Genomic DNA, 16,037 nt, shown 5'->3' with positions numbered 1-16,037 from the left:
TCCCCCAGAAGAAAACGGGCATGTGGCACCGAACGTGTCCAGCAACAGAACAACAATGCGGGGTCCACACAAGAAAAGGGACCCCACTTAAATATAAAAGTGGCAGTGGCAATTGCAATGGCAGTTACACTTGCAGACTCTCCTCCCTCCTCCCATTCAAGTCCCCTCCTGCCCTTCGCAGGGGATACTCTCTGCGGCTCCTTTGTAGCAGATCACCCTCAGGTACTTTTTTTCTTCTTCCTTTTTACTTACGTACTTGAAAATTCTGGTATTTGATTTCTTGAAAAAAATAATCTGGGATTTAATTTAATTTTGTGATATGAAAGGGTTCTTAGTTATTCATTTTAGCATGAAATTTTTTTTTTTGGTATTTTCTTGAATTCAATGGACTAAAAGAAGTGCATGCAGATTGCAGAGTCTTGGCTTTTACACGTCTCTGCATTTATCTTAATCGGACTCACGATCTCGGCTGTAGGGGTGAATGCTCTTAAAACAACTTTACACTCGCGCACACACAATTTAACCTTGGCCGTTGTTTCTATTTAATTTATTTAATCAAATGGCAAAACATGAAGTGGGGTGTGCAGAGGAGAAATAGGGTGTGCGGTTATCATTTCCCTGATGAAAATGCTAGCTAGAAAGAAAAAAACAACAAGAAAATGGCATAGATTTCTTGATTTATTTTTTAGTTAACTTTTGATTTATTTTTTGTTGGGGTATTAATATTATTTTGATTTGATGAAGTTGGAAATTTGTTTCCCTGAAACTCCACTGCATGCAGAGACTCAAAACTGATTTCTCTGGTTTTTTTTTTTTTTTTTTTGGGTGCAGGTGCTAATTCAGCCTTTATCGTCGTATATAAGCTTAAGATTTAAGCATCTGATCTTTAAAATAACATAACTTACATGATTTGCTCCATTTTATGATAAAATGGTGGTTTCTGATGAGTCTGGAAGCGTTGGCTATGATCACAATGGTAATGACAACATGGAACTTGATCCACCGCTAGAACAACAAGAAGGATTGTCGAAAGACAGCTCTCATCCTTCAATGAATAGTACTAAACAGAACTCAATATTCTCACTCACTCTTGATGAAATTCAATGCAAGAGTGGGAGGAATTTCGGGTCCATGAACATGGACGAGTTCCTTGCCAACATTTGGAGCGTCGAAGAAGACCAAGAACCAAGCAAAGGTGATCAAGATTCTGCCAATGAGAAGGACACAACTTTCCAGCCCAAGACTTTGTCTCGACAGGGCTCGTTCTGTATTCCCACCCCGCTTTGCAAGAAAACTGTAGATGAGGTGTGGTCCGAAATTGACCAAAGTCGACCACAATTCCATGACCCCAACGGCAGCATTGGCAATTCTGGTCCTTCTGGACCTCCACAGCGCCAGCAAACAATCGGAGAAATTACCCTAGAAGATTTCCTTGTAAAAGCCGGGGTTGTTCAAGAATCGCCATCCAAGTCCAAGCCTTCTGAGAAGAGAGTGGCAAACACCCCAATTCAACAGCATTGTGGTAACAGATTTGATGCAGATTTTGGAATTGGGGGGCAAGTGTTTGCCTCAGCATTTTTAAGCCCCCAAAACGTTATGGAAAGCGAATTATTTTCCGGAAATGGATATCCAATTGGTACTACATACCCAATGTTTGGTACACAGAGCATGGGAGAATCATCTTGTTTTAGTGACATTGAGAAATGTCATAGTTTGCCAGAATCGAGTAGCGGGGGTGGGGCAAAGAACAAGAAGAGGATCATAGACGGTCCACCAGAGGTAGTAGTGGAGCGGAGGCAACGCAGGATGATCAAGAATCGAGAGTCTGCAGCTAGGTCTCGTGCCAGGAAACAGGTACTATAGTCAATTATAGTCTTATAAAATGCATATGAAGATTGTAGATGAAACTTATGGTCGTGGCTTTACCAATATTGAATCCTTTTACAAAATAATTTGCAAGTAATATATCATGAAGAAAAATCAGAAACTTAAGATTTGCTGGAGTTACCAAGCAAAATGAACTGTCAAAGTACAAATAAAACTACAATAAAAACGAATATTAGCAAGTTAATGACACAACTAGAGCACCAAGACAGAAGGATATACTTTCCCAGGTGTGAAACACGTTGACAGTATATATGCCAAGAAGATTGATAAGGAGGATCAAACTTTGGGACATCTCTTAACAAAATGAAAAAGAGTATTCCACTAGAACAACAAGAACAATAGTTAGTCGGTACTCTTACATTGTTGTAGATGATCACTTTACAAGAGTCTAGTGGTATCCTCTCCGTTTGTAAGGGAGAGGTTCCAAGTTCAAGTCACATTGTTGCAAGTTCAATGCAGATTATGGTTGGCCCATTGTGTGGCTAACTCTACGTTGCTCCCCTTCACAAAAAGAGATGTTATTAGCACTCTAAAAAATCTTACACTTCTTACTATACATGGGGTTAGCCACATTGGCTATAGTAGATATGCTCCCCTATGCACCTTGAGTTCGGATCCCCACCATACATTGTAAATTGTTTTGGTAGATTATAGCTTGTGTATAAAAAGAAAATAAATACCTTACAATTAATCACACTATGGGGTGTAAAAATTTGTTTTGTAAAAGATCCTTGCATTATCCTTGCTATCTAGTCTAGTAGTATTACTTTTTCTAGAGTGGAAGTCTCGAGTCTCTTTCCTCCTTGACCATCTTCCATGATATGAACCTATCACTTTGAAGGTAGTGACTACAAGATCATCTTTGCAAAAATTCACTCAAATAAAAAAAAAAAGTGTAGTTTTCGAATTGTGACATCTTCAAAATGACCCAATATTGTCGATAAACAATGAAATGTTCACGACTGTAATCATATGGCTAAATGTTTCTGCTTCAAGTGAACATTTTGAAGGATGATATTTGATTGGTGACCTAAAAAAAAGAACTGTTCAGGTAGTTAATGATGGGTCCAAACGAGTAGTCAATGCCTTACTAAGTTACTAACTAGTTAGCGTTACTTTATATACACAATGAGGCCTGCTCCACATTATATATAATTAGTTTATGAGCTATCTATTTTTCAGTCTCCTTCGAAGGATCATCCGTAGAAAGAACTAGTCAAATTAAAAACCATATAGACCTCAAACTGTGATATAGATGAACGAACACAACATTTTTGTTAGTGAAACACTTAAATGATTATGATAATAATCAGACGGTTAAATGGTTTCCAAGGTGGACCGGGACCTAATAATATTGCGTACCTGAGGATCCTGTAGTAGAAGAGAAATGTATATGATTACTTGAATGGAATCCAAAATTCCTCTCTCCTTACATTAATCTGCATTATTATTACTACTTACAGGCATACACTGTGGAATTGGAAGCTGAGTTGAATCAACTTAAAGAGGAGAACACAAAGCTGAAGCAAAGTGTGGTATTATACACAAGAAAATTATTTCTCTTGCTTTGAATACAATTTTTTAAGTTCACTAATGAACCATTTTTCACCTTTATTTGGAATAGGACGAGTCTGAAAAAAGGCGCAAGCAAGAGGTAACTAGTAAAACTCTACGTTATGATTTTGGTCCCGGTAGTTTGGTGAAGTTGCACTTTGATACCTATAGTTTCAGTCCTCAGAATAATGGTAACTTAGTTTATTAATTGTTTCAATTCAAAGACAATAAGTTAGTATAAGACAATAAGTTAGTATCGTTGCAAATTTGATCAAAATTAGCATGTTAAGGGCACATTGTGTTTTTCAACTCGAAAAAAACCCAACTTATCCGCATATGTACCACCGACATGCTAATTTCGTTGAAAGCATGGATGAATTTAAGCCATTGTCTTTGAGTTGCAACAAGTAGCACAGTACAGGTTTAACATTGTGAAAATCTGAAAGGTGGAACGTCATTGAAATTACAGGACCAGAATCAACATTTAACTGTAACAAACCTTGTGTCATTTACATATGGCAGGTATTGAGGAGGAAGGAGATTAAACAATCCACAAGAGCACAAAAGTTGGCAGAAAAGTTGAAGACAATGAGGAGGGCTGTAAGCTTGCCGTAGTGAATGAAATTCACAGTGGCAAAAAGGGCACACAAGGTGGCAAAAAGTTGATCAAGAAAATATGTAAATTGTACTTGTAATATGTAGCAACAAGGGAATTGGTGTCAATTTTCATATGTAGGATATGGTTGTAGAAGTAAGTGGATGGTGCTGCAATAATAAAATGAATAAAGTGGGACTAGCCCAAATAAGTATTTATTTTTATCAAGAAATTCTATTTAAGTCGATAAATAATTTTATATTTCGTCACAGGTCGATGCATAATACATTATCTTTTTTAACAATGTTTTGAATGGGAAAAGTAGAGTCACAGTGTTGGGTTGTTTTTTATGTAAAACTAGCTATGTATATGAATAAAGTAAACCTTATGTTCAAAATTTCATGTACAAAACCGTTTAGTAAAGAAAATAAAAATGTTTAACTTGCATTTATGGTGGTTGGAGTAGTGGTGGCGACGACGATGGTAGGGAGTAGTGGTGGTGGCGACAATGATGATAAGGTGTTTGTGGTAGCAATGGTGGTGGGGTAGAGACAATCAATGTGGTGGTTCACTCTATTTATATAACCTTCAAGTTCTAGAGATGCTAAATGTGAAGGCTCTTAATTACCACATTCATCACGTCTCCCAAAATCAAACGACTAATTGACTTGCTGGGCGAGATAATGGTTTGTACTAGAAGTCTAGAACCAACGACAACATGCGACATACGCCTCTCTATGCCCATGCCCTATAGAAGGACATCCCCTTTCCCTTGTGAAATGTAACTGTTTTTTTACTGAGAAACTGTAGCTCTTGAATTCTCATTTATCAAATAAGTCTGACATAAGGATTGAAAAATAGGAAGAGAAATTAGATCACACCATACAAAATACAAAATCTTAGAGTATCTCTAAAGGAGATGTCAAATATAATATGTCAAAATTTTATTAGATGGCTGATGTGGCAAATTGAATACAAGTGCTAAATTCTCTTCTTTTCTAATGGATGTGTCAAATATTCATTTTATTATTTTATTGGGCCTAGAGTTACATTAACAATTAAAAAATAATCAAAATTAATTGTAGTTTTTATTCTATTGGTTGTTAATGGGACTCATGTATTAAAAAATTCAATTAAATATATTTGACTTCTTTTTTGTTTGCTGTAAAAAAAGGCAACTAGAAAGTAAGGAGTTAAATGACTCACATGCCACATCATATATGGCATATCCATTAGAGAAACACCTAAATGACTTTTAATCTTATTTGACATATCTAACATCTCATTTGGAGATGATCTTACGTATCTTTTTCTTTCTTGATTGCAAATACACAACAACCATTCTCCATCTTGTGTACAATTCATTTCTTAAACTAAAACTTTCCTACAAAATTACAAAAAATTTCAAAGTGAATTTTGTATTTAGTTTCTATTTTTCTGAGAATCGAAAATTGAAAACTTGTTTGATAATTACTTTTAGTTTTTCGAAAAATAAAAATTGAAAGCTAAATTTTGAAAAATCAATAAAGTAAATAGTTACCATACAAGTTTTCAGTTAAAAAAAAAAAAAAACAAAGGGTGAAGTACGGATAACTACCTAACTTTTAAGGATAATTCCAAATTGGTTTTAACCTTTTAAAAATAAGGATTCCAAATAACTACCTAACGTTTTAAAAATTCGGTATTCGTTAGGTCACAAGTGTTAGTGACGATCTGAACAAGTATTGATGTGGGATCTCACTCTATAGAGCTCTAAGTCTCCAAACTTATCTCTGTTAACTAGACAAAATTAGTGTTCAACTTTACTAAGAGGAGTTCATTTGCGAGTTTAGAAGTCAATAAATGACGTGTAAGCAAAAATTAGCTTTAGTATTTGTTCACATCATGACTTATCGAATTTGGTTAAGAAATGATTTAGTTACGAAATTTTGAAAATTGTCCAAATTTTCGACCAAGAGCTCTGGGACACTTAACGAAATTTTTAACGGAATGGCCAAAATAATGGATGATGAACAATCTCACGAACAATTTCTATTGATTTTCAATCTCGAAAACCATTTTGGCTAAAAAGCGTATTTTAAATAAAATCTAGCCCCAACCCGTGTTATTAGTTGGCAATCAGTATACGCTTTTATTATTAACGTGTGCGTATTTATATTTTATACAAAGTAAAACGTGTGTGTTTATATATATATATATATACAGCTCGACTTAATCTCTCCCGCTTTAATTACGTACTCCTCTTTCCCCGATTGCCGTGGTTTGAACTTTAATCTGGGCTTGACTTGCTTGAATCTCAGGTACTCTTCCAATCCTCCCTTTTCAATTTTTCTTCATTTCATATATTTTCCGTTTAAATTTCGCCTGAATTTAGCTCAAACCCTAGCTTTTCTATTTGTGGTCAGCTTAGGGCTCAGCATGCTGTTTGGATTTGTTAGTTTTTTATTAATTAATTCTTTCTAAGTCTCATGTATGTTTTTGCTGCTGGAAAACCCGGGAAATTAAGGGAAAATGTAAGTTTAAAATTCTGAGCCAAAGGGGCTTGGGTATAGTTGGATGGAGTTTTGTTTTATAAATTTAAATTTATTTTTTTGGAAGAATATGGAAATTTTAGAAGTTAAAATTTCGTTAAGTCGAAATGTTTGCCCTTGGAGTAATTTATGATTGTTTTTTTTTAATTTTTATTTTTTTTATAGCAAAATTTGATATTTTAATGTCAAAGATGTGATCAAAGTACAATGGGCTTTGATCCAACTAGACATCTTTCGCTTTGGTTACCCAGAGAGTTGTGGAAAAGGAAATTAAAGAACATCTGTATGTGTTTCTGATGACGTAAATTTTAACATTACCCAAATAGGCGAAAGGGTTTCGTGAGGCTCAATTGAGCTTGCATTCTTGGTTCTCTCAAGTGGGCATTTTGGATCTAGCTACCGGCATTATATGCTTGTTGAATAGAAGTTATCTTTAGGATTTTGCACTTTCATTTAGCGGATATTTTAGCATACTGCAGTGTAGTTGCTTGTTGACACAGGTAGGTACTTGATAAGATGCTAACTCCTTTTGTTGGTCATTATGTGATAACAGGTACTAATATATTCGAGTTGATTTAGGACAGGTTTAGAAGTTGCTTAGGTAAGGAACCGAGAGACTAATGCTAAATTCTGGGAATAATGTAAACCGCTGTAGTGCAACACTGTCATCAACTATGCCTTCTTTGCCCCAATGTTTGCCATTGGAGCCTATTATGTTAAGCAATCAAAAGTACACCCGCTCAGGAGAACTAAGTAGGGTTCTGGGCTTTCCTCTTGGGAGTATAACAGACGACCATTCTCTTGGAGTTGGCCATTCGAAACCTCCACCTCCGGTGGCAACTGAGGAGCTAAAGCACTTCAAAGAAAGTGTGCAAGATGCCTCTAGAAGGGCCAGGTATTGTCTGTTCACCCTACAACTACTACTCACTTTGACAGTTTTTGCAACTGAATTATACATCATGTCTCGAAAGTAATTAAGGATGTTTGCTCAATCAAAATGGTGCATTTGGTAATTGAAGTTGTGCTGCTTGATATTGTTTATATTTAAGTGTAAATTTACAGCAAACCATTTCCATTGATGTTGGTGGTAACTCATCTCCATTGATAATTACATAATTGTAGTAAATCATCTCTGTTGATATTTTGATTATCACATCGTTACATGAAATGATTATGTTCTAAGAATTTCGATAACATATATTAACAATCTTTTTTTTTCTACCAGGGACAGAGTAAAAATGTTGCGTGAATCTATTTTCAAATTGGATAAGTACAAAGAAGCTTTAAGCTCAAAGAAGAGACAGCGTAGTGATCTTTCATCAAGTGAGAGATCAAATGGAGTAAACATAGTGAAACTGGGAAGTCAGATTTATAAAAATCCTCATGAAAATATGACTCAAAGATTAGAAGACAGGACTAAGAGTGTTGGGTTCAACAAACGTGTTAGGACGTCAGTGGCTGATGTGCGGGTTAGTATTCAGATTTACTTGTGATTTTGTCCTACTTAATTAGGTCTGTGTTGCTTGCAATTTTTTATTTATTTTTTAAACGACATTGAATGCAGCAAAAGCTATATTTGATTTAGATTTCCCTTAGCAATTTTTTTTCTTAATGTTGCTCTACTTTAGCTTCGTAGTTCATAAAAAACAAACCCGCTTTAGTCTTTATATTTCAAGGAAAAAAAACCATAGACAAGTACAAAATAAGAGAAGCTTAGTTCAAGCATACTTTTAAAACCAGAATTCTATACTAGATTGATTGGCTAGTTTTCATGCATTTAATGTTTAAACTGTGGCTATACAAATTAATTGGTGAGTTTTCATGCTTTGTAGTCAGATTCCTGTCACGATTAATTGTCTTGATTGACGAGTTTTCATGCATTTAGCGGACCAGTATTCTATACTAAATTAATTCTTTTAATTTACTTTTTAGCTTCATGCTTCTTTAGGTGATGATCAGTGCAAACTTCTATATACATATCTTAAGATGTGCACATTTTCTTTATGATATCAGGCAGATGTTAGGTCAGCTGCTACCTCAAGGCAGCAGGTAGTCACAGACAAGGATGAAAAAATGCCTCAGGCTGTTAATGCGGCTTCTGTTAGGATTGAAGAAAAGACCCGTAGGTTGCTTGCTCGAGGTGAAGGGTTGGATCAAAAAGTAAAAAAGAAACGTTCGGTAGGAGCAGTGAGTCATAGAATTACAGGTGGCGAACGGGATATACAACGAGCTACGCATCCAAAGCTGAGTGGTGATCTTAAGCTACGCTCTTGTGATGTACAAGGTGTCAGGTAGACATATATGTAAAATATCAAAATAAGTTTTCTAATTTGTCATTCTGCTTGAGGTTCACAGTTTTTTACTATTTAGTATTTGAGCATAGAGAGACTTTTGGGCTGGGCAACTATTTTACTTTTCAATTTTTTGGACTAGTACGGTTGTTGCAGTTGTTCTTTATGATTATCCACATTTGGAAATGGTAAAAGGAAATGACAATGATTTTTCCTTTTTAATATTCTTTCTTTTCATATATTGCAGATTAAAAACTTCACTTGGAGTCGGGGGAATCAACAAGTCAGAACCATTTTTTGAGTCAAGTAATCTCAGCACTTGTACGGTACTCAAGAATGATCTGGAAAATGCTCCTGTTCCAAAAGACCGTTCAGTTGTGTTAGAGCAGAGGATTGTGAAAGGAGACATTAAGTATGTGTTTCGTTCTGTTATCATCCTATCATACTTTGAAGTCATTAGGAATTGTGTGATTAAAACCAGCACATAACCTTGACTCTGTTATTTGCAAGCTTCACTTTTAGAGGTTAAAATTAGGCTGTTGATTTTTTTTTTCATGGCTCTGTGCAGCAGGCTAAATATTAAGGAGGAGAACCCTGTAGGCAGTCTTAATACTGTGATAAAAGGAAAGGTTTCTAGGGCGCCACGAACTGGTTCCATCATGAATCTAGACTCATCGCCTAATGTTCACTCTCCGTCTGCACCTTGTCAAGGTTGGCAACAGCCTGCTGGTGAAAACAAAGGCAAAGTGGCAAGTGTTATGAGTAATCAAAAGCGTGCAATGTCGAGTGGTTCTTCTATACAACCTATGGCTCAGTGGGTTGGTCAGAGACCGCATAAAAACTCTCGCACAAGGAGAACAAGTTTAGTTGCTCCTACACCAAACAATGTTGAGGCTCAGATTTCCTGTCACAGCTCTGCAGCTTCTGATTTTAGTGCTAGAACTTCTTCTGTTGGGACCAACGGATCACAACTTACGAGCAGTTTAGATAATCACACCCCGAAATCTAAAAGAGAACTTACGAACGTTTCATCTCCATTTGGGTTATCTGGAAGTGAAGAATCTGCAGCTAGGGGAAACAAGTTGAAAGATAAGGGAATGGACAGCATTGACATTGCCTTAGCTGCAGATCAAAAAGTTGGGGCTCACTTATTCCCCTACAAGAAGAATAAGTCACCAACTAAAGAAATTGGGGATAGTGTGCGAAGACAAGGAAGAAGTGGAAGGGGTTCATCTTTGACAAGGCCTGGGAGTCCTCCAACTATGGAGAAATCGGAGAATTTACCAACCACGAAGTCTCTTCAAGGCCTGAAACCTATGTCCGATAAGAATAAAAGGTAACTAGAATTTGCCTTATCTGTCCCGCATGTATTGTGTTGTGTCAATGAATTTAGTATTTCGACTGAAATCTCATCGATATTTTATGGTACTCAGTAAAACAGGTCGTCCACCCTCAAAAAAGATTAAAGATCGCAAGGTGTTAACTTGTGTTGGGCCTTCAACATGCAATGGTTCGTCAGATTTCACAGGTAGCATTAAAAATGTTTTTGGTTTAAGAAAGTTGATTTTCTATTTTGTCTTTTGCATTTGAAATTCTTCAATGTACATTTGAAATCAGTATTTCAATTTTGCTTGCAAAACTAGATTTTCCCTTCGCCCCTTGATAGACTTTTTTTTTTGTTATTTTTCATTTTATGTTATTTTTTTGTTGGCATGCATGTTGCATAATTTAACTAATTCTGTATGAAATATGGTGGAAACACTTGTGTTAAATATAGAATTTGGGAATAATACCTTCTAATATGTGTTGCCATGTCCTTATCAGGTGAATCTGATGATGATCATGAAGAACTATTTTTGGCTGCCAATTCTGCTCGTAATGCTAGTAGTATGCTTCTTGACCTTTTAATACACACACAGAGAGTTCAACAGTTCTATCAAAAGCAGCATATTTGTGCTATACATTCATACTTTTGACTTAAGCTTGTGTGGTTTTTGTAGAATTTGCCTGTTCTGGTCCATTTTGGAAGAAAATGGAATTAGTTTTTGGTTCTCTCAGCTCAGAGGACATATCCTACTTGCAGCAGCAGGTATTAAATTGGCCACCTTGATGAATGTAAAATTTAATGAGTATCCTTGGGCCGGACACTTACAATTATTTTCCCTATGTATTTTGGTTGGATTGGATCAGTTAAGTTTTGCAGAGGAGCTTGGTGAGAGTTTGTCTCAGATGTTTAGTGATGAATACAATATTTTGGTAATATAATTAGCCATGGTTCTCGTGACTTTCATTTGTTTTTATGCATTTCATTGAATTTTCAGTTCTTTACAGTTTATTTACTCAACTAAAGCAAAGAAGAAAAAGGCTATAGAAATAGGTCGAACTTTTTTGTGGATATTGATTAGTTGTAAACTAATTCGTTCAGGAAGTTTTGATGCCTAGAGCAATCCCTAAGCATTCTGGGGAAAGAGAAGGGAGCCATTTTAGTCAAGATTCATTGAAGACTGATGCTTTATGTGAACAACTTGACATGAAAAGGTTGGATCCATTGTACCAAAGAGTTCTTTCTGCTTTGATTGAAGAAGGTGAAAGTGAAGAACTTTACCATCAGAGTGAAGGGAAAAATATACACCTGTGGTGTGCTACTGATGATTCTCATTGTGGTTCATGTAATCAGAATCATATTGATGTTGAACCCAAAGATTGGGACAGAATGGAATCCGAAATTGAGTCGAAAGTAGATGTTCCGACTCAGAGATTTTGCATGCTGGACAGATTTTCTTGTGATGGAAGCGCTAAAACTTGTACACTTGGTAATGGAAACACGTCCAGTTTTTTACACAGCCAGGAACAGTGGCATGGAGATGATGACCTTTCAGATTCTGATGCGGAGCAACTGCAACCTAGGAAACTAGATACTCCTAGCTTTCCTTCCTCTGACTGCCAATATCAGTTGATGTGCCTGGATGACAGGCTTTTTCTGGAGCTACAGAGCATTGGTTTATGTCCGGAGAGATTGGTAAGCATTCATTTCACGCCTTGATCTGTCTTATAAGTGTGTTGGAAAACTTTTATGCCAGTAATTTTTGGTGTTTTATCCAGATTTCTTACGTTTCTCCCTGTTTCTTCTCCTTTGGTGTGTGCCTTGCTGCAGCCTGATCTAACAGAGGGAGAAGATGTGATTAATCAAGATATAATGGGACTCGAGCAAGAGCTGCATCAACAGGTTGCCTTTTCATAGATATTCTTGTTTCAACTAGCTATGTGAATTATGAATCACTGTATTTATGCATCTTATTGACTTTCCACATTGATTTTTCTAATTATAAATCCCTTTCAATTTTTCCTTTTCTTGTTTCTTACGTTTCTTTATGTAACTAATAGATTGCGAGGAAGAAGAAAAACTTAGCAAAAATTGATAAAACTATCCAGAGAGAAAGAGCTACAGAAAGACGGTAGGATTGAGAATGCCTTGGCAGTTCTACTTATTGTACTATTTACCTTATTTTCTTAGTTCAGCCATGATTTTTTGGATTAATATGGTTTCGTATCACAGGAGAACTGAACTAGTTGCAATGGACCAGCTTATTGAGATGGCTTACAGAAAACGATTGGTAATTAGTTTCTATTTTCAGCTTTATTTATTCATTTTCAAATTATTCAACCGTTTAAGTTGTTTTTCACAAATTCACAAATATAGAACTTTGGAGCATAATCTGCGTTTATTGACAGATGTGAGCAAGGAAAGTAAAACATGAATTTTAATAAAGTTAGGCACAAATAAAATTAGGCAATGCCTACTTCTAAGTTTCAAACAAATAAGTCATTAATGTAGTAGCAATGGATACATTTGTGATCATATAGGTAGTGAACCTTGAATGTTACGGTTTCACTTTTCTCGATGTCTGCCTGTGGGCAAATTACTGCAGCATCTCGACCTATAAATGATTCATTGCACTTAACTCGTGTGCATGAAGAAAGTTCATAAAACCAATCAGCATTATGGGGAGGAGCCCAACCTTTTATAACTTATAAGCCCGTGCAAGGTTTTTCTTTTCACCAATGTGGGACTCTTTTACCTTCACATCCTCACATGCCCCTTTATGTGTGGCGAATTTTCAAGCCAAACATATAGACAACACGAATTGGGTGACGTGGAGCACGTGTGGCCGTTGGGCTTCACACGTGGACCAGCCTGCTCTGAAGCCATGACGAAAGATGGGGTTCCACCATAAAACCAATTGGCAATATGGGGAGTAGCCCGACCTCTTATAAGCCTTTGCAAGGTTTTTCCTTTTACCAATGTGAGACTCTTTTACCTTCACATCCTCATAGTGCACATGTTACATTGGTTAATTTTACCAGTCCTAGGACCCTGGATTGAGTGATTCTATTTCCACTTAGTTTTCTATTTCCCCATCCCCTTTTAATAATATTTTATTTCAAATTTGTCCTCGTAATATTAACAACAATATTGTCCACTGGGGATCACCATACTGACATCGCGGAAATCACTTGGAGTACTAACAGACAGCCCCCACAGCGATTCATGTCCTCTTTGCACTGGGCAATCCTTCTTTGTTCCCATATCAGATTAAAATCCGTAGTGCATGTGCCTGGCAATACCATCTTTCTCATTAGGCAATGGTTTAAGGTGGGTGTGGTGCTTTTTATTCTATAATTTTGTTAATGATGTGGGTACCTTGATTGATGTAGTTGGCGTGATAGATGTCTTTTAGGGTGGGGTGGCACAGGTTTGGGAAAATTTAGTGCCAACTTTATGTGAATGTTTACGAGGAATTCTAATGTCTGCCATAATTGCATGTAGAAGGTGAAATTTTAAGCAGACCAATGGTGAACCTTGGCATATGATAGATAACTGAACATTTTTTTTTATAAGAGATGGATTACTGAACATTTTCCATAAACTTAATGATTACAGGCTTCCCATGGGAATTATGGTTCAAAAAATGCTGTACGTAAGGTTTCAAAACAAGTAGCTTTGGCTTTTCTCAAACGTACACTTTCTAGATGTCGAAAATTTGAAGAAAGGGGCATTAGTTGCTTTAGTGATCCTGAACTACAGAAGGTTATGTTCTCTGAACCGTCATGCAACAGTGCTGCAAAATCTATTGATTGTGTTGGCTTTGGAACTGCTAGTAATACCTGCAATGGAGGTTCCCATCAAGCGGAAGTCAAGAGATCCGGTATGTTGACTAGACTTTTAAATACTTGTGTTATGATGTTCATAACTGCTTTTTATTTAATTTATATCCATGAAAGTTGCGAGTTTTCTTGCAGAGCATATGTTATATGTTTCTTTACCCTTTCCTTTTTTGTTCTTAGATGATTCCAGTTTTAGGGAAAAATTTATCTAACTTTATCATTCAGAAATTGAAATCAGTAATTGTTGTGGGGTACAAAGTAAATAGAAATGTAAGATGTGTTGTTCCATTTGATTTTGCAGGGGCAGCATCAAATGTGAGTGGGAGATATGATTCCCATAGTGATAATCTCGAAGGGGGTGATAATCTTGAAAGGGGTTCATCAGTGGCTCTTCCGTCTGGTCAAGCTTCTTCCAAGCATGGTTCAATGTTGAACTTGAACAAGGGGAAGAAGAGGGAAGTGCTGATTACTGACATTGGTGGAAGTGCCTCCTCAATTGTAACTTCAGCTCTTGATGACACTCATCACGAAGTAGAGGAAAAGAAAAATGAGAGAGAAAAGGGCCGACATTCAGATAATTTAAGAAAGAATTTGCCCAGTGAAGCTGGTCGCACGTCGTTGGACTCCTTTGGAAGTGAATTCAAAACACAAGGAAATTCCAAGCAAAAATATACTCAGTTACCAAGTCAATCAGTTGCTAATGCCAGCAATACAAGGAGTGGGGTGGGCCCGTCATTACCTTGTAATACTCGTACACCTTCGTCCAAAGAGGCGGATGAACCCACTGATTTTGCAAACCTGCAACTACCTGAATTAGATTCACTGGAAGAGAATCAAGATCTCAGTACTTGGTTGAACTTTGACGAAGACGGCCTACAAGATCATGATTCAATTGGCCTCGAAATACCAATGGATGATCTCTCAGAGTTGATGCTTATGTGATACAGTTTAAACTATTTGTTTCACCCTCTTCGCCTTCCTGCGGTTACACCGCAAATCCAATACTAATTCCAAGATTGAAATCATGTTAGTCTAACTACACCAGATTGTAATCGTTTAACGAATATCGAGGTAATTGAAGAATTTTGATTGTGAAACCCAGATCTGTTTTCTTTGATTGTAAAAGTTGGTGTTCTTTTCCAGAGAATGATACCAGGCATTACTCCCACTGATGTAATTTTGTGTGTGCATTTCTGGAAAGTGATTTGGTCTCACTTGTCATAATGTACGACTGAAACTAATTATAATTTGAAAGGTAGCTCTTATTTTGCATCTCTTCTTTTATGTACATACCACTGAGTTCCTCGGAAAATTAATGGTTAGATCTTGCACATAGTGATCTAATGGATCTTTACAACGGGTAGATCTCGTTTTAAACTAGAATGAATGTAACGATTGCAGACGTTAGATTGTACTTCTAGACTGATCCCAAAATAATAATGATCTGTAAATTGGATGCAATTCTTATAAACCCTAGTCTCTACTGGCAAGATTGAAGTATGGCTATTCAAATCCTTTCCAATTTTCTGAATCTCAAAAGGGAAATTCTCGGCGATGCACGTCAGACTATGACAAAAATATAGAAACATAAATACAAATATAACTTCATCTATCCACTTGTCATGCTCTAATTCATCTTTAGCTGTGGAATTTTTTTGGTGTGACAAACTAAGTTGTATTTTTCTCTAATGTAGTGTTTCGATTTAGCTGATTTCGCTAAAATATGTTATCATAGCCTTACATGTAAAAGCCCTAAATTTTATGTTGAAAATATGCAGAGTTTTGTTACGTTTGTGATACTCTACAAAAATCAGCTAAACCAAAAATCTTTAGTCACTTACTAATCAGTATCTTTCTTAAAAACTCAAACCATCATGTAAAATAGTTACATAATGGTTTTAGTACTTAATCTTTTAAGGTAGACCTTAAAAAATAGATGATTTAGATCATGGCCGTGTGAGCCCAAAAAATGACATGTACCATATTCTGTACACATGCTGAAAATGTTATTTT

The 16,037-nt window shown here is 36.3% G+C and overlaps 2 protein-coding genes across 4 annotated transcripts; both read left to right on the top strand.

The window, feature by feature from the left end:
• The first annotated feature begins 134 nt into the window (after window positions 1-134).
• On the top strand, window positions 135-4,255 carry LOC103961121 (ABSCISIC ACID-INSENSITIVE 5-like protein 1). 2 transcript variants are annotated; one of them, XM_009373643.3, is made up of 5 exons: window positions 135-222; window positions 832-1,854; window positions 3,351-3,422; window positions 3,512-3,541; window positions 3,964-4,255. In XM_009373643.3, exons 2-5 carry the CDS (start codon window positions 931-933, stop codon window positions 4,054-4,056), a joined length of 1,119 nt encoding a protein of 372 aa, XP_009371918.2. In that variant the 5' UTR covers window positions 135-222; window positions 832-930; the 3' UTR covers window positions 4,057-4,255. The 2 variants fall into 2 exon arrangements, with proteins under 2 accessions (XP_009371918.2, XP_048425025.1); XM_048569068.1 differs by lacking the exon at window positions 135-222 and adding an exon at window positions 238-477.
• A 1,934-nt stretch (window positions 4,256-6,189) lies between these two features.
• Window positions 6,190-15,296, top strand: LOC103954230. 2 transcript variants are annotated; one of them, XM_009366036.2, is made up of 16 exons: window positions 6,190-6,336; window positions 7,121-7,462; window positions 7,793-8,036; window positions 8,581-8,858; window positions 9,106-9,270; window positions 9,430-10,194; window positions 10,292-10,386; window positions 10,683-10,745; window positions 10,859-10,947; window positions 11,049-11,114; window positions 11,284-11,877; window positions 12,013-12,084; window positions 12,243-12,313; window positions 12,415-12,472; window positions 13,801-14,065; window positions 14,326-15,296. In XM_009366036.2, exons 2-16 carry the CDS (start codon window positions 7,188-7,190, stop codon window positions 14,964-14,966), a joined length of 3,741 nt encoding a protein of 1,246 aa, XP_009364311.2. In that variant the 5' UTR covers window positions 6,190-6,336; window positions 7,121-7,187; the 3' UTR covers window positions 14,967-15,296. The 2 variants fall into 2 exon arrangements, with proteins under 2 accessions (XP_009364311.2, XP_048425024.1); XM_048569067.1 differs by having other exon boundaries at window positions 9,427-10,194.
• The last annotated feature ends 741 nt before the right edge of the window (window positions 15,297-16,037 follow it).

This window comes from the organism of the source record quoted next, unplaced genomic scaffold (assembly GCF_019419815.1).
Source record: "Pyrus x bretschneideri cultivar Hongxiangsu unplaced genomic scaffold, Pyrus_bretschneideri_v1 Contig5, whole genome shotgun sequence".
NCBI classification, from domain to species: domain Eukaryota; kingdom Viridiplantae; phylum Streptophyta; class Magnoliopsida; order Rosales; family Rosaceae; genus Pyrus; species Pyrus x bretschneideri.
Note: the sequence above shows the minus strand (reverse complement) of the source record. Positions and strands in the feature narration are given on the sequence as shown.